This window comes from Erithacus rubecula, assembly GCF_903797595.1.
Source record: "Erithacus rubecula genome assembly, chromosome: 23".
Classification (NCBI taxonomy): Eukaryota; Metazoa; Chordata; class Aves; order Passeriformes; family Muscicapidae; genus Erithacus; species Erithacus rubecula.
This window is the reverse complement of record NC_136675.1, coordinates 3,274,339-3,295,407: the sequence shown is the minus strand read 5'-3', so window position 1 is coordinate 3,295,407 and position 21,069 is coordinate 3,274,339. Positions and strand designations below refer to the sequence as shown.

At 44.1% G+C, this 21,069-nt stretch overlaps 1 protein-coding gene across 5 annotated transcripts in view; it reads left to right on the top strand.

The window, feature by feature from the left end:
- The window catches only part of EYA3 (EYA transcriptional coactivator and phosphatase 3), a 39,819-nt gene that overhangs the window by 14,970 nt on the left and 3,780 nt on the right, over nucleotides 1-21,069 (top strand). For 2 of the 5 annotated variants that reach the window (XM_079325813.1, XM_079325814.1), the window contains 13 exons: nucleotides 2,505-2,571; nucleotides 3,334-3,476; nucleotides 7,598-7,735; nucleotides 12,153-12,235; nucleotides 13,605-13,766; nucleotides 14,487-14,648; nucleotides 16,363-16,446; nucleotides 16,982-17,071; nucleotides 18,105-18,163; nucleotides 19,071-19,228; nucleotides 20,037-20,151; nucleotides 20,479-20,600; nucleotides 20,748-20,848. In XM_079325813.1, coding sequence (XP_079181939.1) covers nucleotides 2,505-2,571; nucleotides 3,334-3,476; nucleotides 7,598-7,735; nucleotides 12,153-12,235; nucleotides 13,605-13,766; nucleotides 14,487-14,648; nucleotides 16,363-16,446; nucleotides 16,982-17,071; nucleotides 18,105-18,163; nucleotides 19,071-19,228; nucleotides 20,037-20,151; nucleotides 20,479-20,600; nucleotides 20,748-20,848 — 1,484 coding nt within the window. Of the gene's footprint in view, nucleotides 1-2,504; nucleotides 2,572-3,333; nucleotides 3,477-7,597; nucleotides 7,736-12,152; nucleotides 12,236-13,604; nucleotides 13,786-14,486; nucleotides 14,649-16,362; nucleotides 16,447-16,981; nucleotides 17,072-18,104; nucleotides 18,164-19,070; nucleotides 19,229-20,036; nucleotides 20,152-20,478; nucleotides 20,601-20,747; nucleotides 20,849-21,069 lie in introns of all 5 variants that reach the window. The other 3 variants (XM_079325815.1, XM_079325816.1, XM_079325817.1) reach the window with 3 other exon arrangements.

Sequence of the window (21,069 nt, the reverse complement as noted above, 5' to 3'; positions counted from 1 at the left end):
CTTGCAATCCTTAGCCTGCCCTCCCTGGCAGCTGTAAAGTGAATGTTTGCTGTAGTGTTTGCAAAGTGCTAATGCCTGATGGTAAGGAAATATCTGTTTCTAACAATTAATTTTGCATCACTGCCCCTCAGCTTGCTGTTGGGTGATTCTGGGTACTGCTGTGATTCTTCTTGAGGGTTGAGTCAGTATCAATTTTAATGCCTTTTGTAAACATGTTTTATAAATCACACTCTACACAGCTGGTTGGGTCCTTTGTAGCAATATGCCATAACTTCATCTTAGACTCTGAATTGTATTGAATGTCTTCAGAAAGCTCTTAGGAAATAAACAGAGAGGAAACAGGCAGGGAATCCAGAGATTGCATAGTAAGTGAAGAGTGGAATGTATCCTTTCTCTTGGAAAAAGAGTCCCTGGAAGTTATTAGGAAAGTCAGATTCCTGTGTGGTATACCTTTGACATATTTTGAAGTGTAAGTCAGCTCATCTTATTTGAAAATGTGTAAGATGTAATTTTCCATTGTAATTGATTTCATCTTTGCTATTTTAATCCATGTACTGTGGTGGTACAGGAGTTATAAGAAATTTCAGCCTGCAAAACCTGCTGCTTAACTGGATAAGCCATTTACAAATCCCAGAAATTGCATGCAGTGTTACTTTGGATTTTCTGCTTTTTTACACCATTGCCTAATTCTTTGTATGCAGTTTTATAAATATGAATTCTAGAAATGTCACTACAACAATAACACTAGAATATCAATAACACTATCAATATCAATAGTAACACTAGAAATACCACTACAACATAAATATTCAGATGAATATTGACATTCTTAAATAAAAAACCCTACAAATCCAGATTTTTGCAGGAGGGATGTGGGAACTGACAAGTGTTAAGAGGAAGCCTTTAGGTCCAAAAATTCCCAGTTTGTGTTTCCTGTTGTATCTTTGTGCTAAGTGGGCTTCACACTAAGTAAAGGCAAACACTGAGGAGCAGAGGAAGGTAATTCATGGATAGTTTGGGAGGTTCAGTGGTTGATGGTTTGTACTTCTCAGCTGCTTGTGTTCAGATTACACAAAGAGAAGGTTATTGAGGTGGCAGATTGCACATTAGGGTTAGAGTTTCCTGTGGTGACTGTCTTGCTTTCCTCAGTGAGACTGCAGAGTTAACTACATGGTCATACAAGAGCAATAATGCAGGTTCCATATGGAAAGCCCAACTTTTTGAAGCACATTATTGGCATTGGGATCAAATCCCAAGGCAGAGTATGTTGTTATCTGTGACCCTGTGCCATTCTGTAGGCTGTTCATTGAGTCACTCCAGAGAGAGAGAGGGAAAATGCAGCTCCTGTGATGGTAGTGGTGGGGAGCAGGGCCCCTGGGCTGCTCAAGGATGCACTGTTAGCCTGGATTCCTCCTGGGCAAGCCCTGGGTGCTTTGCTTTCAAAGGGAATCAGCTGGATCCACAGCAGTGCAGCTCTTTGCTGAGGGTTTGGGTATGGTGCTTCTAGATAAGATCAGTTCTAGATTGAGCTGATAAAGCCCTGCACAGTGCACATTGTAGCTCCCAGCAGTGTGCTGCACTGTGCTGGTGCCAGAGAGGCTGCACAGGGCCAGATTCTGTGCTGGGCTCCTGCCCATCATTGCTTTCCTAATTTGATGGACAGCTGAGTATTTCATCATCATCTGGTGAATCCAAGGGGTGTTTAATGGCTCTTGGATTAAGCCATAGGAGCCCAAGCCCCCATCTCCATCCCAGCTGGAATGCTGTAGCAGAGCTCTCTCACACAAGGTGTACTAGAGCCATAGACTGTGTTGAGTGAGATAATTTGAAACATTTCCTCCATGGGTTGCCAGCTGAGCCACTCTGCTTTACCAGCTGCTGAGTGCAATTGCAGTGGATTTACTCAAGCAGAAAAATGGAAACATCTGGCTAAATGTAACTCCCAGGTTCTTTCAGAGGAATCTGAGCATTGTGCACTGCAGCTGTGCTTCACTGGATGTGTGTGATTAAATTCCTTGAGTTGGAGTTGTTCCTTTTCACAGGAAATTCTGTTTGCTGGAGCCATGCATGGATGCAGTATGTAGGGCTAGAGGAAAGCTTTGCAAAACAGGTGTTTGATCTCTGCTCCAGGACACAGAAATGTTACCCTTGGTGCACATGAAGCCCCTTTGGCAAATATGCAGGGTTTTGGGAAGGACTGAAATCAAAGTTTTTTTTTATGACAGTTGCAAAACATTATGGTACCAGCTGATAAAGAGAAGGAGCACTGTTTCACAGGGAGGAATAGCATGGCTGACTGATCTACCTGCTGTGAGCTGGCAAAACATTTTTGTGCCAGTTTAGCAGTGTGTTTTTGAGAATTTGCTCTGAAACAGATATTCAGGACACAAACTCTTTGTGTATACTGTGTGTTGACTAATATGTACCATTAGTATTGATATTTATCTTTATTTGTTGGGTTTTGAAAGCACTTCTGTAATTACACAAACTATTTTTTTTTTCAGTTATGACATGCACTGATTATATCCCAAGGTCATCAAATGATTATACCTCACAAATGTATTCTGCAAAGTAAGTCAAGAAATTGTTACTGAGTTCTGTAATTCTTACTTCTCTCTAAAGTAATCTTTTTATATCTTTATGCATTTCTCTAGTGCTGTAAATCCCATTTACTGGCAGCAGATACTTACTGCTGAGGACACTGAATTTACAGAATTCACCCTTTGGCTTTAGTGACTGTTGTTTTATGTTCACAAAGATAAATGAGGCCCTTCCAGTAATTAACATGATAGTCTTGATGAATAATGTGTGTAATATTTATCAAATAAACAAACTGAACATAAATAAATATAAGGGGAATATAAGATTTTTTTTTCACCATTCACTGTGTTTAGGGATCTTTTTAGTTCTTCCTGTTGGAGCAGGATAGGGCTTAACCCCTTCTGCTTGTTTTTGTGTGGTTTCTGTGTGTGTCCCTGGTTCTTGCAGATACTGCTGGATTACAGTGGCTTTGGGGTCTGGTGTGGGAAGGCATGATAAGTGGGATGAGTGCTTGTGCCTGTTGGGATGGGGAGTTTGTCCCTCCCATTCTGGATGAGCACTGCTGCTCTGGCATTGTGCAGGAGGGAGTTTCCCTGGTGTCACCACAGGCAGCATCTGTTCACTCAAGAGCCTGCCCTGAGAAGCACAAGGAGCTTATTGCACTAACAGGACATGTCACTCTGAGTAATTTCTCCTTCTGGAGCAATTTTTTTAATGTGTCTTCTGGTTTGAAGCTGAAAGATGCATATTGTGCAGAGTTCTTTCTGACTTTTGTTCTCTCTTTTCACTCAGGCCATATGCACATATCCTTTCTGTACCAGTGTCAGAAGCAGTGAGCCCTTACCCTGCTCAGCCTCAGTACCAAGCACTGCAGCAGTCCCAGCCCTACACCATCTACCCCCAGACCACCCAGACCTATGGACTACCTCCTTTTGGTAAAGAGTGACTTTTCAAACACTTCTCCCTGCCTGCATTACTGTTTTATGTCTCAATAAAAAGCCAGTGTTAAGCTTAACCAGGTGTTGGAGAGAAGAGTTGGTAGGGGAGCACATTCACAGCTTTAATTGTAAATAGACACTGATCTCTTAATGGGACTTCAGCTTTAAAAATAAGATTTTTTACAAAGCTGTTATTTTGGATCTCCCCATGAAGTTTGCCATATGGTTCTTGGTTTGGGATCATAATTGCCTCTAGTTTGTGCAGTTTCCTTGTTAGTGAAATGACACAACACCCCATACTACAACTTCCCTGCTTTTTCCTTTCCTTTTTGTTGTCCAAGATTAAGACATTTTTATTTCATCTTTCACCAAATGAGAGCTCATGTTAAAATGTTTCCACATTTACTAGGCAAATAATTTGCTCAATTTGCTCTGATAACTTGATAGCTATTCCAGTCTTTGCAAATGCAGCTCTCAAAAAAGGAAAGAGAGCAGAGGCTGTTTTATCTCTTAGCATGGAACACTGATGAGAGGGGAGAGCATCCTGCCACCATGCAGGGAACCTGGGGGAGCAACTCTGGATACCTGTGGAAGTTGGTGGAGTCACCACCCCTTGCAGTGTTCAAAAAACTCATGGATTTGGCACATGGTTTAGTGGTGGACATGGTGGTGCTGGATGAAATGTTGGACCTGATGATCTTAAAGGTCTTTTCCAACTTTTCCAGTTCTGTGATTCTTTGTGTATGTCTCAGGGGCTTGTGGTTGTACTGCACAACCACACTGAGCCTCTTGCAGATTTATCTGTGCTAAAATCTAAGTGCCTTGATGTGGGTAAGGATGAATGTTCTTTTTTTAAAAGAATTAGATGTCTTTGAATAAAAACAGCTACATTTCTGGTTTTTATTAGCTGCTGACAGAGCATGGGCTTTTCTAAAGGTTACAAAACAATTGATTTGCCATGATGTGTTTGAAAGATGGTGTAGGAAAGATAATAAATCCAGACTTGGCTTTGTTAAACATAAGTTAAATTACTAATGCTGTAATTACTAATGGGTGCTGGAACATCCTGCTCACTGGGTGCCTGCACTTTGGTTTCAGTGCTTGTTGCACTGATTTTTGCTGTATCTGGACAGTGGCTGATGGTTTCTTTTGGCTTCATTTATTTGATGTTTCTCAATAGTGTGTTATGCATGGTGCACTGAGCTGCTTTGTGTACTGCTGGGTGTTTTAATGTGTGGCATATTGGTGTTTTTAAAGACAAATATTTGTAAATACATGGAGTGCTCCAGTGAAGTTGTTTAAAATAGTGGTTTAGACTTCTAGAATTTTGGAGGGAAGGTGTAAGGGTTTTGTTAGTGTGTTGTGTGTGTGATGTTTTGTTGGTGGCAATAGTGGTGGCTATATTTGGGGGGAGTGTTCATTTTTTAATGCCAAAGGTTCTGGAGTGCAGGGATATTCATCTGCTTCAATATTATAGTCTAAATGTAACACTAGAAATTATTCTAAAGACCTGGAAGGAGATTTGCATTTACTATTGACTTCAAGGAAGCTTTCATCTGTAAAATATCCAAAATGTCATCAGTTACAAAATCCATCATGGTGTGGATTTTGAGGTCTGTTGTTAAACACCTGAATTTTTAGTGTGAAATCAAGTGTTAGTAAGATGTTAAAAGTCATTATTCCCATCATAGTGGAGTGGTACTTGCAGAGTCATGCTGAGAAGATGGACCTTGCATGGTTTGATGGAAAGGTAGAGGGTAGAGGATTGAACATGCACACTGCAGAGGGAATTCTGGAAACTGTTTCTGCTCACAAAATCTCCAGTGAGCAGGTGAGAGCCAACAGCTTGGTCTCATGTTTTGGCAGCACCAGAGGGCTTGTTATGGAGGTTGGTGTGTCTTTGTACCATGTATTTGTTTCTATGCCAGAAAGAGGCACCATGGGTTATCTAACTGGGACAAACCAGCATGAAATTCAGGCAAGCTGACAAACACAAGCTTGGTCTGGAGGTGGCTGAAGTCAGGATGCCTTTTAGATGGGATGGCCTGTGCTCTTGCTGATTTGTCACCTCTCTTGGTGTTCAGTGCATTGTTCTGCATGGGATGCCCTTGTGGTCTGGAGAGATTTTTTTAAAGAAGCATTAAAGTAAGAGTAGTGACATCCAGGCTGCATATGTGTAGCTGTAAGTTGGTGTTAGAAACACCAGGGATGTGATGGCTTTCATTAACTCAAGAAAAACCTACAGGTGCTCAGATGTCCTGTGTGGGGCCTTCACATGTGTGCAGATGTGTGCTGTGACATTCTGTGACATGCAGTCATTGGACATGGAAGAGTCTCATTCCCCCTCTCACAGCTTCTCCATCATCCCTGAGGCTGTGCTGCCTTTTAATGCAGAATGAGAGGAGAGGTGACACCAGGACTGTCTCATCTTGTCTGTACCAGCAGACAGGACAGTCCTGGAAGGCAGGGGCTGGAAGATGTTTAGCTCATGGCCTGAAGCAGCTCCTGCACTGCACCCAGCCAGTGCTGCCAGCACCTCTGTGTGTGTCTGGGCTGGTGCCACACTCCCTGGGTGGCCATTGTCCTGTAGCATTCAGGGTGGGTTTGTGTTCCACTCTCAGGTTGTTTTGGCACTTCTGCACATTGTGTCACCATCACACTGTGGTGCTTCTGCTCCTTGTCCCTCTGCCTTGTGCCCTGAGGAGCTTCTGGTTACTGTCCCCTGTACTGCTCACCCATTTGCAGATGGTGGCACTCCCTTTCCAGACTAAACAAACACAGCTATTCCTGCTCTCCTTGGAGGATACTTTTTCTATATATTTTGTTCTGGAGTTTCTGCAGTGTATCTACAGTCTTTCTTAAATCAGCCTTTCCTTTTTGTTTGCTAATTAATGAAGTTCTGGAGGTTGGAAACCTTAGTGAAGACACAGCTTGAGAGTTGAAGAGTTGAACCCTGGGGTGGCTGTGCAGAGGGGAGTGATTTGACTCATAGGTGTCAGTTTGAGATCAGATATGTAAATAAATCAAAGGGCCAGTGCAGAATTTAATTCTGACAAAGCTGCAGCATGAAGCAACCTCTTGGAACTACTGCTCATGTCCAGCCTTGTGGAGTCTCCCATGTCCTGTGGGAAGGAACCTAGAGCTCACAGCCCATGGCTTAGTCCTGCTGGTGTTGGTGAAGGGCTGCAGTGGCTTCCTTGGTACTGTTTTTGGGGTGTTGAGAAAGGAGAGTGGTCTTTCTGATGGCCCTGAACTCTGTCCAGCTCCAAATGTCCTTTGTCTCTCTGCTTTGCATACTCCTGTTTGTTTTTAAGTAGGTCCTCTCAAAATATTTCTGCTTTCCAACCAGGGCCAGGGAGAGGTGTCTTTGACTTTGGCTGTAGATTTGGAGCCACTCACATGAAAGCCTGAAGAGCCCTGAAGAGTGAGGCCTGAGCTCAGCTGCCTCAGTTGGACACTGTTGGCACCTGTCAGTGCAGAGACCTCAACCTTAGCACAGCACCTGAGCTGAGCCACATGCTAAGTGTGCCCTGTACACATAATTACATAATTAACATAATTACAGTCACTCTGCTCTCTGTGCTGTGCCCAGAGTTGGTACAAAATATGGAAGAAACATTTTGATTTTTAATTTTCTTTTTAGCTCTATATTTATTGTTGTCATTTTAGTCAAGTTACTGACTTGTGGCTTGGTTTAAAATATTCATCCCAAAGCCCAGTGAAGCAGTGGAAGTGTTGGGCTTGGCCTTCACAGATCCCAGCTTTGGCCTCACTGTGTAACAGCTGATGTCACTTGCAGCACAGCCCAAAATCACAGTGACTGGCAGGTCCTTTATCTGCATGGGCAGTGAATCTTAGTGAAACAAACATTCTTAGTTGAAAGCTTTGCAAATTAGTCTCCTTGGTGCTTTTAATTTTCTCTTTTTCAGCCATTTTGTCACCAGCTCTAATCCCTGCACAGCCTGACAGTCAGTGCTTACTATTGCTGAAATTAAACAATTTTCCATGTGTCATTTGTTATTTGCTTTTGTGATGAGCAAAAATCTCAATCTGAGGTAGGAGCATGCTGTTTGGTCCCAGCATATTTGTTTGTAACTGGTCCAATTTATCTGATTCAGGTGCACTGTGGCCAGGTATGAAACCTGAAAGTGGTTTAATTCAGACTCCATCTACAAGTCAGCACAGTGTTCTTACCTGCACTACAGGGTTAACCACAAGCCAGCCCAGCCCAGCACATTATTCTTATTCCATTGAAGGTAACTTGGCATGGTTTTTATCTGCATCTCTCTCCACCTAACTGAGTCCAGATACCAAACTCTAGAGAGGCTTGTGTGCTTGCCCTTGGTTTGTGCATGCTTCTTCATGCTTTGCCTCTTTTCTCTTTCTGCCTGTGTGTTTCTGGGTTTGTGTTTGCCTCATACCTGTGTGTGCACCAGGCTGGCTCGTTGGTGCCATGCTGCTGGGCTGAAACAGGGTGAAGAGCAAGTGGGAAGGGGAAGGAGACATCTTGTGTTCCTGCATGCTGTGTTGGGAATGCTCTTGCATTTCTCTTTGTTCCTGGTCTTTAGTTTGATGTCAGGAAATATGCTGACTGCAGTGAGGTTTTTAAACATTGGTTTTGAATTCCTTCTGGAGGTAGATGGCTCTTGTGTATCACACACACACTGGGTTGGTAGATCTGCTAGGAAGTGAATTTCTCAGTGTAGAGCTGCCATTTGAATGTTATAACTGCTGGAACTGCCACATCTAAAGAAGGCAGGTGCTGAATTTCACCAGCTTCCACAGCAGTTTTTAGGTGTGAATGTGCCAGATAACTGAATAATGGAATATTGTTGCTTATGGCACATATGTGCAATTTGATACCTGTTTTTTTAGGCTGCCATTTATGTTTTGGTGACAAATTGTGAAAATTTGTCTCTTTCTCTGGATATTTTATAAAGCATTTCAGGAATTCATAATCTATTACTTGTGGAATATTTTCTCAGAATAATTCAGGAGACTTCAGGAAATTTTTAGTTTGGCTTCCTGCTCAAAGAGTAGTTGATACAGAATTCAGAACCAGATTTTGGATCTCCAAAACCTCCAAGGATGGAAATTTTGCCAGTTCCAGAACCTGACTGTCATTATGATGAAACACTTTTCCTTTTGTCAACTCAGAGCTTTCCCTCTTCCACATTCTGACCATTTCTCTCCTCCTGCTGCACACCTGCAAAAAGAGCCTCTGTCTGTCCTGTCACTAATGTCCATGCAGGTGCCCTCAGGCTGCATCAAGTCCCCAAAGCCACCTCCTCTCCTGGCTGCACAGTCCCTCTCCCCTGAAATGCCCCTTGCAGGGCACATTTTCCAGATCCCTGACTGGTTTGGTGTCCCTTTACCAGACTCACCAAATTTTATCAACATTTTTCTTGGGCTTGAGGGGCCAAACTGAACACCAGAAGCAGATGTGGTCTCATGAGAGCCAAGAAAAGGAGGATAATTAGCAGTGAGTGGGTTTTAGCATGTCTCTGTCATGGAGGAAAGGCATGTGGTGTGTCATGGTATTTTCTCATCTTGCCTTATTGTGACAGTCAATGGCCCAGTGTAATATTTATCCTTAATTCACTTTTCACATTCAAAACATGAAGAAAGCAGTACTTTAAATACTCCCTTCCTTCCAGCATAGCCCTCATTCCCATAGTCCCACCAGCAGAATGATTTAGGGTGTCTCCCAGCACCAGCTTTAGTTGCCAAGGGTCAGGAATGGTTCTACACAATGTGACCCCTGCCAGATTTCCCAGTGATGTCCCATGGGGAGCAGGTGGATCCCTGGAGGTGGTGAGGTGACAGATCCATTACTTGGTTTGTAGAAGAGTTATAAAATCACAGACTTTTTTGGGCTGGAAGGGAACTTAAAGTTTATCCACTTCCAGCCCCTCTGCCATGGGCAGGGACACCTTGCCTTAGACCAGGGTGCTCCAAGCCCTGTCCAGCCTGGCCTTGGACACTTCACTGGGCATCCTCACAGCCATGAATTCTTCTCTATATCCCATCTAACCCTCTGCTCTGGCAGTGGGAAGCCTTCCCCCTTATGCTGTCACTCCATGCCTTGTCCAAAGTCCTTCTCCAGCTCTCTCTGAGCCCCTCTGGATGCTGGAAGGGGCTCTAAGGTCACCCTGGAATCTTCTCTTCTGCAAACTGCTCAACCCCAGCTTTGTCAGGCTTTCACACAGGAGAGGGATTTTAATCTGTGCTGCTGGGAAAATGTGTGATGTGAGATGTTTCCCTGCAGGCTGCTCTCTGAAACTGCACAAGTTACCCTGAAGTGTGCAAAAGTCACTCCAATTGCACAAATACTGTTGCTTTTTGCAGACTTGCAGGAAACTTCCTTTTTCAGTTTTGCTGTATTTCCTTCTCAAGCAGCCCACCAATGGGTCAGGTCAGTACAGGACTGGTGCCAGGGAGGTGGTAGAGGGCAGAGCTGCAAGGATGGACAGAGTTGTTTTAATAGTAATCTCTGAAATATCTGTCTTTTGTCTCCACTCAAATGAGAGGGTGAGACACAGTCATACAGTGATGCTGACCCACAGGAGGGGGATTGCAGTGCATGGTTCTGGTTTTGGCTCTTTGAAAATGATTGAAGCAAAGCAGGTTTGGATTAATGAGGTAGAGGATGTGATGTCTGAGGATGAGGTCTGAAGTGGGGGATAAAGAAGGGAACAGAGGAAAAGAGGAGTGGCATCTTTCATGCAGTACTTGTGTTTGCTGGTCTTTAAACCTCAGCCCTTGGAGTCACATTTGGCAAATCTGTGCCAAATATTTTTGCATAGTTCTGGCCCAATCACAGGTAAAAAGAAGTGGCCCATAGTGCAGAAAGAATTGGTGGGAACTGTTTGAAAAAATCTGACAGTAGAACTGTTTAGATACAGGATTATTGAAAATACCTGTTGGAAGGGACCAGAGTTAAGATAAACAACAAGGTTGATGTGAGGGAATGCCAAACTTTGAAATCTTTTTTCTCATTTCTTAACTTCTGTAATCAATCTCAGTGGAGATGCAACTCTCCAGATAAATACAGATAATAATCACTTTCTGTTTCCTCTCCATGATAGTCTTGAGAGCAGTGGTGTGACAATCTGTCTTCCAGAGAATTGCTCTGCCCCAGCTGCATGGCAGGTTCAGTTAGCAAAAAAAAGAAAAGAGTCTTTTCTGGAGAGCTGAGGAGCCTGGGAAGGGACTTTCTCTTAAGGTGCTAACATTGAGAGTTTCCATGATGTGTATGTGGAAGGAGCTTTATTTGGAAACTGCCCCCTGTTTTTGAGCAGTTATTTATGAGTACTGTCTGTGACAGGTTCATGGCTCTCACAGCTGGGCTTCAAATAGCTGTGGAGCTGCTGTAGCTCCTTGAGTTTCTTCATTGTCCTTTTGTCTTTTTCTAAATGTTCATGGGGTTAATTCCATCCCCTTGTTTCTGCTTCCACAGAGATGGCACCTTTTGTATTTCCCATCTGTAAATACTGTGTATTTCTACACATCTTTTAAGATCCATTTCTTTTGTTTTCTTAATTTTTGGAGGGATATTTTAGATGCATTCCTCTTTCAAGAGGTACCAGGTAGTGTTTGTGCTTGCCATAGCACAACATAAACCACATAACTCTAGTTGAGAGTTAATGGTGGGTCTGTTTCCCTGGGGGAGCAGGACTGAAACTTTCAGAAGCTTTCAGAAGTTTTTCTCAGGGTGATGGTAAAGTAGGGATACTGTGAATTTCTGCAGCTCTTTACATAAGCATCTAAAAGTGACTTTTTGGTTTTATTTCTATGCAGAGGAAGGTGGTTTAGAAAAGAAAATAGTTATTGGTGACATCTGGTTTTGTACATTCTGGTTTTGTTCCTGCTGATTTAATTTTTTGTTGTTATCCTTGTGAGTCCCAAACCCCCATATTAAGGAATGTTTAATGGAGTGTCTGCAACCCCCAAAAAACTGCTAAAAGACTGGCATTCCCAAATGCTGCTCTGGCAGTTTTTTCTGTGTTTTGGAAGAACTGAATGCAGTGACACAAAGCTTATGAAACACTTCAAGTTGGTATTAACAACTAGACATCTCTAAGAATTCATCCTATGAGCTGTTGACAGATTATTTCAGAAAGTTGCATCCAAAAAGCAGTTCTACCCACAGGGGTGTTGGGAGAGATGCTCACTTTCTCCAGCAGGAAACACTCCTTTTCTACTATTTGAAAAATGCTTAAATGTTAAATTTAATTAGACAAAAAAAATAAAAGCTAAGTTGGATGCAGATTTTTTTTTAAACAGAACTGATTTAAACGTATTCATATCATTTTTCTTGATTTATTGTCATTCATTTTCAGCTGCTACTGATTGATCATCAGAATGGGATTGTTGTCTTATCAAAACATGTAATAAAGATCTAAAACCTTTTAAATTCTACACCAATTGCTTAGCAACCATGGAGGGAAAATGTTTCTGAACCATTTGAAAGGACTGTTTTTAAAGATGTACTAACTCATTTGAAATGTGACTGGTGTGAAAATACACCCCAGTCCTTTTTTTGGCTAATAGTAGCAGAGTGCTGCTGGAAGCACAAATGCTTGCACATTTGCCTAGTAAATATTTATTTCACAACTTCTCATTTCTTACACTTTTCTAGAATATTTAATGCAGTAATTCTCAATTTTACAGCATCAACTACCAATGCCAGTCCAGTCTCTACATCCTCAACTGTTGTCAATATTTCCACATCAGCAGTAGCCAGTATCTCACAGGTAAAACTTCCTTGGTAAATTTATGTGCACCATCTCCTTTATGTTTGTTTAACATGCTGCTCAAAACTAACATGGAAATGTCACTTCAAATGGGGCACAGTGGTGCTGGAGCTGTGGGGCTCAGTGTGTAACTCAGTCACCAAATCTCATCTGCTGTCTCTTTGATAATGGTGCTTCTCCCTTTGGCCTTTGCAACAAACTCACTTCATCTGTTCAAAGCTGTTGCCTCATCTACAAACTATGAGGTGAGTCTGAAAACTGAGGTTTCTGCAAGAGAGATGGAGGGGAAGAAACAATTCAGCTATTTGAGGACTAAACCTGCAGGGAGGATTAGGGGTGGATGTTTTTTGGACACCTTTGTTGTCCCTCAGCAAGAATAGGAAATGAGGTTGCACACAAACAAAAACCCAACCCACTAAAGTAGGGTGTGCATTCTGATGGGAGATTAGAACAAAGTGAGACAGCCCTGCAAGCTAGCAAAGACCACTTCCCCTGCCTTTTTCCTCTGTGGGTGGTCAACAGCCATTCTGAATATTTGGATATACAGAGGAAGCCTTTAGTGTCCAAGTTTTCAGAAAGAGAATACAGGAAGTGTTGAAAATGCAATGGATGCACAAAAATTCTTCTGTGCTTATGTTGCTTTTTAAACATAAACTTTCTTGCAACAATATGGGGGTAAAAAGATTTTCTTTTAGTATTTCAGACCAAGGTACCTGGTTCACAAACCCAGGCTGCTCTTCAAGGGAATCAGGAGAGCACTGTGTGCCAGAACAGTGTGATGTGGCATTTGGGGTGGCTGCATTTTTTACTGTCAGTAGCACAAGTTAAAATCCTCAAGCACAGTTCCAGGTGCTGAGTGATCTCCTAAATGAATTAAGTAGTTTTCATAAATGAATACCTTCCAGGATGCAGAATTATTCCTTGATGAAGTCAGGACATGAGTAAGGGCCATTTATCCTGTAGTTGTGCCCTCAGTGAGGCCCAGGTCACTTTCTGTCACTGTCAAATGCAGGAAGTCAAATGCAAGACAAAACCACACATTCCAGAGCACAGAATGTACTGATGTCTTGGAATCCACTCAACTCCCTGTTACTGTCACTTCATTCATTATGAATTAATTTTTACAGACACTGGAAGCAGAGGAATGGCCCTTTGATCACTGGTTTCCTCTGCAAAACCTGCCTGTGCAGGGGTCTTTGGGCAGCCCCTTATGGGAATGTCTTGCATATGCAGAGTGCAACAGCATAAAGTCACACTGTGCTCTTGCTGGGATTTTTCTTGCACAGGATGTTCTAATACAGAAGTCATCCTGATTCAGAGTGTTTTCTGAGTGAGGTGTGCTACCATCACTAACTCTTTCTTCCAGCAGGAGTATCCTACCTACACAATCCTTGGGCAGAGTCAGTACCAGAGCTGCTACCCCAGCTCAGGCTTTGGAGTGGTGCCAGCAGCAGACAGCAGCACTGAGAGCTTGGCATTAACCACCACCACCTACCCAGAGGAGAAGCCAAGTGCCCTGGGGGCAGCACGGGTGCAGAGAGCTCCCTCAGGTGAGGTGGGGTCTGGTGACACTGGGACACACCTCACACAGCTCTGCAGGGGCAGGGGGGGACATCTGCAGAGGGTGCCTGAGCATCCTGTCCTGCTGGGCCCCATGGGACACTGCCTGCCTGGTCACTGTGTCACTGGTGTGCAGTGGTACAGTGGGCCAGCCAGACTTATGTAGCAGGAGCCTTGTACTGCTGCCACTGCAGGGGCAGGGAGTGCTCTGAGCACCTGGCTGCAGGGCAGGAGGTGCAGGAGGTGCTGCTGTACTCTCTCCCTGGGAAGGGGGTTCTTATCAACAGCAGAACAGGCTCCAGCACATCTTCCATGCTGTTTGGCCAAGGCAGTGTCTCCAGGCCAATGTCATTGCTGTTACTCTTATTCAAATGTCTATTAAATAAAAGAGACATAGTTGAATAACAGAGTAGTTCTAGGGTAGTGAAATGACTGCAGGGTTCCAGGCCTCAGCATGGAGGGTGCTCTGCTCTGCTTTGCTCTGCAGGCAGTGACTCTTGCAATAGCTCAGTGCTGGGGGACTGAATTGAGGAGATGGAGCTGTTTTGAAATGATGGGACAAAGAAATCATGGTTTATGTTCTAATCAGGGTTCAACTACTGCATCCACATAGTGAAGTAGCATCTTAGCTTTTGCTAAGGTGGTTTTTGGCCAATGCTGTGTTGGTGTTTAAGACACAAGGGGATGAAAGCTGTGTGATTTCTTTCTTCCAGGAGATGCATCCACAAGTCCTTTGCTACCAAGAGCAACAGCAAGTAAAGAGTTAGATGAGCAAGCAAGAAAAAACATTCCTGGAAAGAACAGAGGGAAGAGGAAAGCAGATACCTCTTCCTCACAGGACAGTGAGCTGGAGGTAAACAGTGCTCTTCTTTTCTACAGGTAGCATTGCAGAATAGTGTGATGGTGAATATTCTCCTCCCTTTTTTCATTCCATCTCCATGGAAATGGAAGAAAATTGTAGAATGGTTTGGGTTGAAGAGACCTTTTAGGGTGATCTAGTCCAAGCACCCTGCAATGAACAGGGACATCTTTAAGTAAATGTCAGGTTGCTCAGAGCTTTGTCCAACCTGGTCTTGAATGTTTCCAGGAATGGGGCATCCACCACTCTGTGGGCAGCATGTGCTAGTGCCTCATCACTTTAATTGTAAAAACTCTTCTCTACATTAGTCTGAATTTACTGTCTTTGAGTTTAAAACCATTCCTCCTTGTTCTGTCACTACAGACCCTACTAAAAGGTCTGTCCCCATGAGTTCAATGAGAGTAGGTTTAGATGAGGTATTAGGAAAAAATATCTTCCCTGTGAGGTTGGGGAGGCCCTGGCACAGGGTGCCCCAGGCAGTTTGTGGCTGCCTCATCCCTGGAAGTGTTCAAAGCCAGGTTGGATGGGGCTTGGAGCAATCTGGTCTAGTGGAAGGTGTCCCTGCCCATGGCAGAGGGGTTGGAACTGGATGGTTTTCAAACCCAAAGCATCACTTAAATGCATTTTGGAATCCTAGTGGAGTTCTTGAGGAGACATCCAGGTGTGCCCACTACAGGCTGATGCTCAGGGCAGGGCTGTCCCCAGCACTGGGCAGTGGCTTTGTCTGCCTGAGCCACAGGAACTTCCCAGGCTTTGAGATCCTGTGCCTTGTGATCTGTCCCAGCACTACCACATCCACCCAGGGAAGGAGGTTTTCTGTGTTGGAATCTCCCATACTGAAAATTTCTCCTTCTTCCACAGCAATTTTCCATCTGCCACTACTGGAAAGAATTTGTCTCTATCTCCTTTGCAGTTCCCTTTCAATTAGTTGTGGTCTCCTGTTAGATGTCCCTTGGTCTCCTCTTTGCTGAGATAAAGCCTTAGCCTCAGCCCCCTTATCCTCTTCTGGGCTGCTGACCATTTCTGATAGCATTTTGCTGGCAATTCTAATTTCCTCACAGGTCTTTGGGACCAGGGATGCAATGAGCCAGTGCCAAATAGCTTGAGACAGCTGCACCTCCTTTCTGGTGCACGTGGCAGATTCCAGCAGGAAAGTCATCCACAGGGAGAGAGTGCTGCTGGCTTGTACTGGTGTCCAGTTTGCCTTCTAGCTCCTTCAGCCTGGACTAGTGTGAGGGGTTATTCTACTCCACATGTTGGCCCAGCTCTCAGTGTCAAAGTCCTTCTGTACCAAAACTGCACCATTCCTCATGGCATTCCATTGCCTTATTTATAACAAAGGTTTCTCTGACAAACACCAAGGGTATGTTCCTGGTGCTCTCAGATCACAGGAAGTACATTTTGCCTCAGCTGGACTCTCTTTATTTGCACTCTAAACTTTAATTTTATAACTATAAAAACAAGAGAAGCTTTTGAAATAGTTTGACCCAACAGCCATAGCCTGAGTGTGTGCTTTTGTGGCAGTAAATAAACTCCACTGCAATAAACTGAAGAATTGAATATGTTCAGCCTGTAAGATGACAACTGTTGTTCATACCTGGTAAAGTATACTGCAGCTAACCACAAAATTAACTCTAAAACTTGCTCCTCTATTGCAGTTCCATGCCTGGAATAGCTCAGCTCTAACCTGCTCTTGTTCTCTCTGCAGAGAGTGTTTCTCTGGGACCTGGATGAGACCATCATCATCTTCCATTCTCTTCTCACAGGGTCTTATGCTCAGAAATATGGCAAGGTAATACTGTATTTTCCATGGAGGAAAACCCATGCAGAATTCAATCTTAGTCTTTGGAAAAAGAATAGGATTTTTTTTTAAACTCCCTCTGGTGGTACTTTTAATTTGTTGTCAGTTTGGGCTAGGGTCAGAATTAAATTTATGCAGAACTAGGACATGGACATCACCAACATGTCCCTTCTTACAATGCAAGTCTGTCAAACTGGTTTCACCCTCACTGAGGTCTTCACACACATGGAAAAGAAGTATTTTTTCTCCTTTAAAATACATTGTAGATTTTTGAATGTTTTGTATATGCTGACTGTGAAAATGTATCTGTCTCTCCTGTGGAGCAGTGAACTGTTTTTTTTTATTTTTATTTTCAGTTGAGTTGTTTAAAATATTAGGGAAATTGTAGTTCACACCATTGAATGTAGCTGGAATTATGCCAGGTTTGACAGACAGTGGAAAACTCTGCAGATTAACTGATGAGAGATTTATGACAATTCCCTTGTGTCCATGGTGCATTTACATTTTCTTTTTGTTTTCTTTCCAGGATCCAACTCTAGTGATTGGCTCAGGTCTGTCCATGGAGGAGATGATTTTTGAAGTTGCTGATACTCACTTGTTTTTCAATGACTTGGAGGTATGTGGCAAATGTGTTTGAAAGGCAGAACTCCCTGTTACCATGTCAGAATTACTCCTCACTCCTTGTGAGGGCTCTGCTGCTATTGCTTGTTGGAAGCACAGCCAAATCAGGGGTGCACTTTTAACTGAGACAAGCATTCTGCAGCCTTCTAGAGTCAGGAGCTCTCTAAGTTTCTGCTAGGTTTTTGCTTGAACCTGTACAAATAAAAAGAGTGATGTCTGATCCATCCTGTATTTGCATTTCTGGGCTGGTGAGCACTTTGCTTCCACTGGTCCTTTGTTGAAATGGAGACCAGAGATGTGAGGAAAAGGCAATCTTGAGGATGTCAGCTTGTGATTAAGCCAAGGACAGAGTGCAGGAGGTGACTTTGGCTGTGGAACAGCTCTGAAGGACAAGCAGGCTGTACCCATGGAGGAGCCACAACAGCTTCCCTTTTTCTTTTGTGTTGTCTTGGATTAACTCCACTCAATGTAATTTGCAGAATTGACAGCACTAGTTTAAGGCTTAGGAAGGCTGAATATGATCTGGATTAGTTGTAGGTGTATCACTGATGCACATCTTGGAAAAACAAGATGGTTTTGATGCAAATTTAATGCAAATAGAGACTTAAATGATATTTCCATTGTGGCTCTGACTGCTGGCAGCAGTGAACTTTGCAAGGTGGTAATAAGTTACCTTCCTGCTTCAGGGAAAAAAGCAACAAAAACCCATATGAAAATGCCAGGTAGTCCCTTGTGCTGATGTTCTTTTTGTGCAGACAACTCACAATGCCATAGAAATGTGCTTTTTCCCAGTCCTTTGTGGTACTTAAGATCCCAGGCTGGGCAAGGACTTCTAGGGCTGGGAAATAAAACCCAGAACTGGCAGATGGAGCTCTGTGGGTTTGTGGAGCCAGTGTGTCATGGCTTGTTGGTGCTGGGAAATGGGAAGGGATTGGTTTCTGTCACAGTTTCTTTAATCTGCAAATGTCAGTGTGCTTCTGGATTACCACAGCATGACTTCATTTTTGGGTTTTTTTTGTCTTTAACAGGAGTGTGACCAGGTACACATAGAAGATGTGGCATCTGATGACAATGGCCAAGATCTAAGGTGTTGTACTGATGAGTGCAGGAAATGTATTGCTGATGTAATCAGGTTTTGCAGATGGGCTTAAGGGATGGAGCTCAGCATTGTTTGCTGAGGGGCATTTCTTTGAAGATCTATAAAGCATTAAGAGTTTTGAAATTATATTGTGAGTTACATTGTCCACTGCTGAGTGTTGCCTTTGTGCTCAATGACAAGTGAGGAATGGAGAGCCAACACTTCAATTCTCATGATGACAGCATTAGAGTAGTAACCTAATCTAATGGTTACTTAATTAGATGATTGGGAAAAGTCCCTGCTATGGCAGGGCTTTAGAATGAGATGATCTTGCAGGTCCAGTCCAACCTAAACCATCTGTGATTCCATGTCCCCTGTGATTTGCATCCCTCTGAGAGCTTATGGTGTTCACTGTCAAACAGAGGAAGGTGGGTTTTTTACTGAGCTGACCTGGCTCATGCAAAAGCCTGAGAAAGAACTGTCAGGGAGAAAGAAATACAGGGAAAGTGGTGAAGCAGGACTTGCCTTCTGCAGTCATAAGCTGGCAAAGCAGCTCATCTGCTTGTGGAGATGCAGTGGGGATGGAAAGGCATGGATGCTGTGTTTAGAGGATGTTGTGCTGGGGTTTATTGCTGCAGGATGGGGAAGGGGTCAGTGGGAAGGATGCTCTGTATGGCAGAGGAGTGAGCAGCCAAGGAGTAAAGGAAGGTACTGCAGTGGGGGATCTGAAAGAGCTGTGTCAGTGCACAGCTCAGAGGCAGCAGCAGCTGTAGGTGGATGTCAGCATTGCACAGGAGCCAGGCTCTGCTCCCTGCTCCTGCTGCTCTCTGAGGTGTTCTCAGAGAAAACCCCACCAGAAACCCTGCAGTGCTTCTGCTGCTGTGGCTCACCTCACACATCTGCTTTCCTGGAACAGCAACTACAACTTCTCCACGGATGGCTTCAGTGGCTCTGGCAGCAATGCCACCCACAGCTCCTCGGTGGCTGTGCAGGGCGTGGACTGGATGAGGAAACTCGCCTTCCGCTACCGCCGCGTGCGCGAGGTCTACAACAAGCACCGGGCCAACGTGGGGGGTGAGTGTCCCAGCCAGCCTGACACAGCTCAGCTCTCACCTCTCTGGCCTTTCCTGCTGTGGGGACATGAAGGAAAGCATTCTCCCAGTGCTAGCTGGGATCACATTGTTATGGAGTCTAAGAGGGTCCCTTTTCCAAAACTGAACAGGTTGTGGTTTATCATGGAGATAAGGGTGGTCACCCAGTCCTAGAAGCAAAAGTTTTGCTGCAGATAGTATCCCTTTGCTAATTTGGTATGAAATTCACCATTCAGTGAATGGCTCATTTGCCCTGCTGCTCAGGAGGTCTCATTCATGTCTCCACCAAGTCTGCTTTTGGTTATGCCATTGTCAGGAAATACAGTGGTCACCCCTGGGCTATCAAGCTTGACTTCTCTGCTCTCTCTTCACAAAGTCACTTAAAGCCTTCTAGTTTTGCTTCCCTTTCAACTCCAAAGCAGTGATAATCAGGCAAACCATGAGCAAATGGAGACGAATTTTCTGTTTAGTCTGAATCTTGGCATTGCCATCCTTGGAAAAGGGACACTGCTAGGGCAGCTCAGCTCTGCTACTGTGAGTGCTTTGTACAAGAGAAGGACCTTTGCCTGTATCCTGAGAAATGCTTTGAAATAATTAAACCCAGACTCCTGGATGGATGTCTGGGCTCACTCATGTCATTGGGAGCTGGTTTCTTTCATTGCTTTTGACACAGTCCAGCTTCCAGAGGACTTCAGTTCTGTAACTTACTGCAGAACAGGCAGCTGGTGCACTGGGGGACAGCCTTCCCCATGTCAGACTTGCCAGGCAAACACATGTTCCTCACCTTCCAGGCCTGCTTAGCCCACAGAAGAGGGAAGCTCTGCAGCGACTGAGGACTGACATAAAAGTGCTGACAGATTCCTGGCTGGAAACTGCATTAAAATCCCTGCTGCTCATCCAGTCCAGGTATGGAATCTGGGAGTGCATGTGAAGTTTTCTCAGCCCTTTCTTGCCCCCATCACAGTGCTGCTGTTCAGGTGCCAAGTGACTGAGGACAAGAACTCCACCCCTGTTTCTCTGCTCCAACACTTGTAATTAGCAAGGTCCCCATGCTCACCAAATGGTTTTTCTGACAGGGAATTCTGCCAGAACCAAACAAGCAAAAATTACAAGTGTCTCCTGAAAGCAGGAGAGCAAAGCACATGGCACCTGGGGAAGCTGATCAGGCTGCCAGGAGCAGTCCTGGCACCACTGCCTGTAGGTGTGCTATTAAAAGTGTTCTTCTTCTTTTAGAAAAAACTGTGAGAACATCCTGATCACAACTACCCAACTGATGCCAGCTCTTGCCAAAGTTCTTCTGTATGGATTGGGCGAGGTGTTTCCCATTGAAAATATTTATAGTGCTACAAAAATAGGTAAGGGGTTGTGCCAAGTATCTGGCACTGTGGCATCTGCTGAGAATTAGCTGGGATTTTTATTTGGGGAAATGTTTCTGTACTGGGAGGATCTGTTCAGGCTCTTTCCCTCTGCCTGAGGCTCCTGACAGGGGGTGTCTTTGGCAGGTAAAGAGAGCTGCTTCGAGAGGATCGTGTCACGGTTTGGAAAGAAGGTCACGTACGTGGTGATTGGAGATGGGCGTGATGAGGAGGTGGCAGCCAAGCAGGTGGGTCTGACTGCAGAGCTGGGGCAGCACAGAGGGAATGGCTGGCAGGCTTTGCCTACAAGGACTCTAGTTCTAAGGGATGAACTCTTCAGGGCAGCCAGAAGCAAAGTTTGTCTTTGATGCAAGAGATTTTCCATTGTGTTAAGATGGGCAGTTTTCTGGCTCCTGGGTGTTGAAAGTTTCTCTTTTACTATTGTTTAGGATTGCATATTACACTGTCC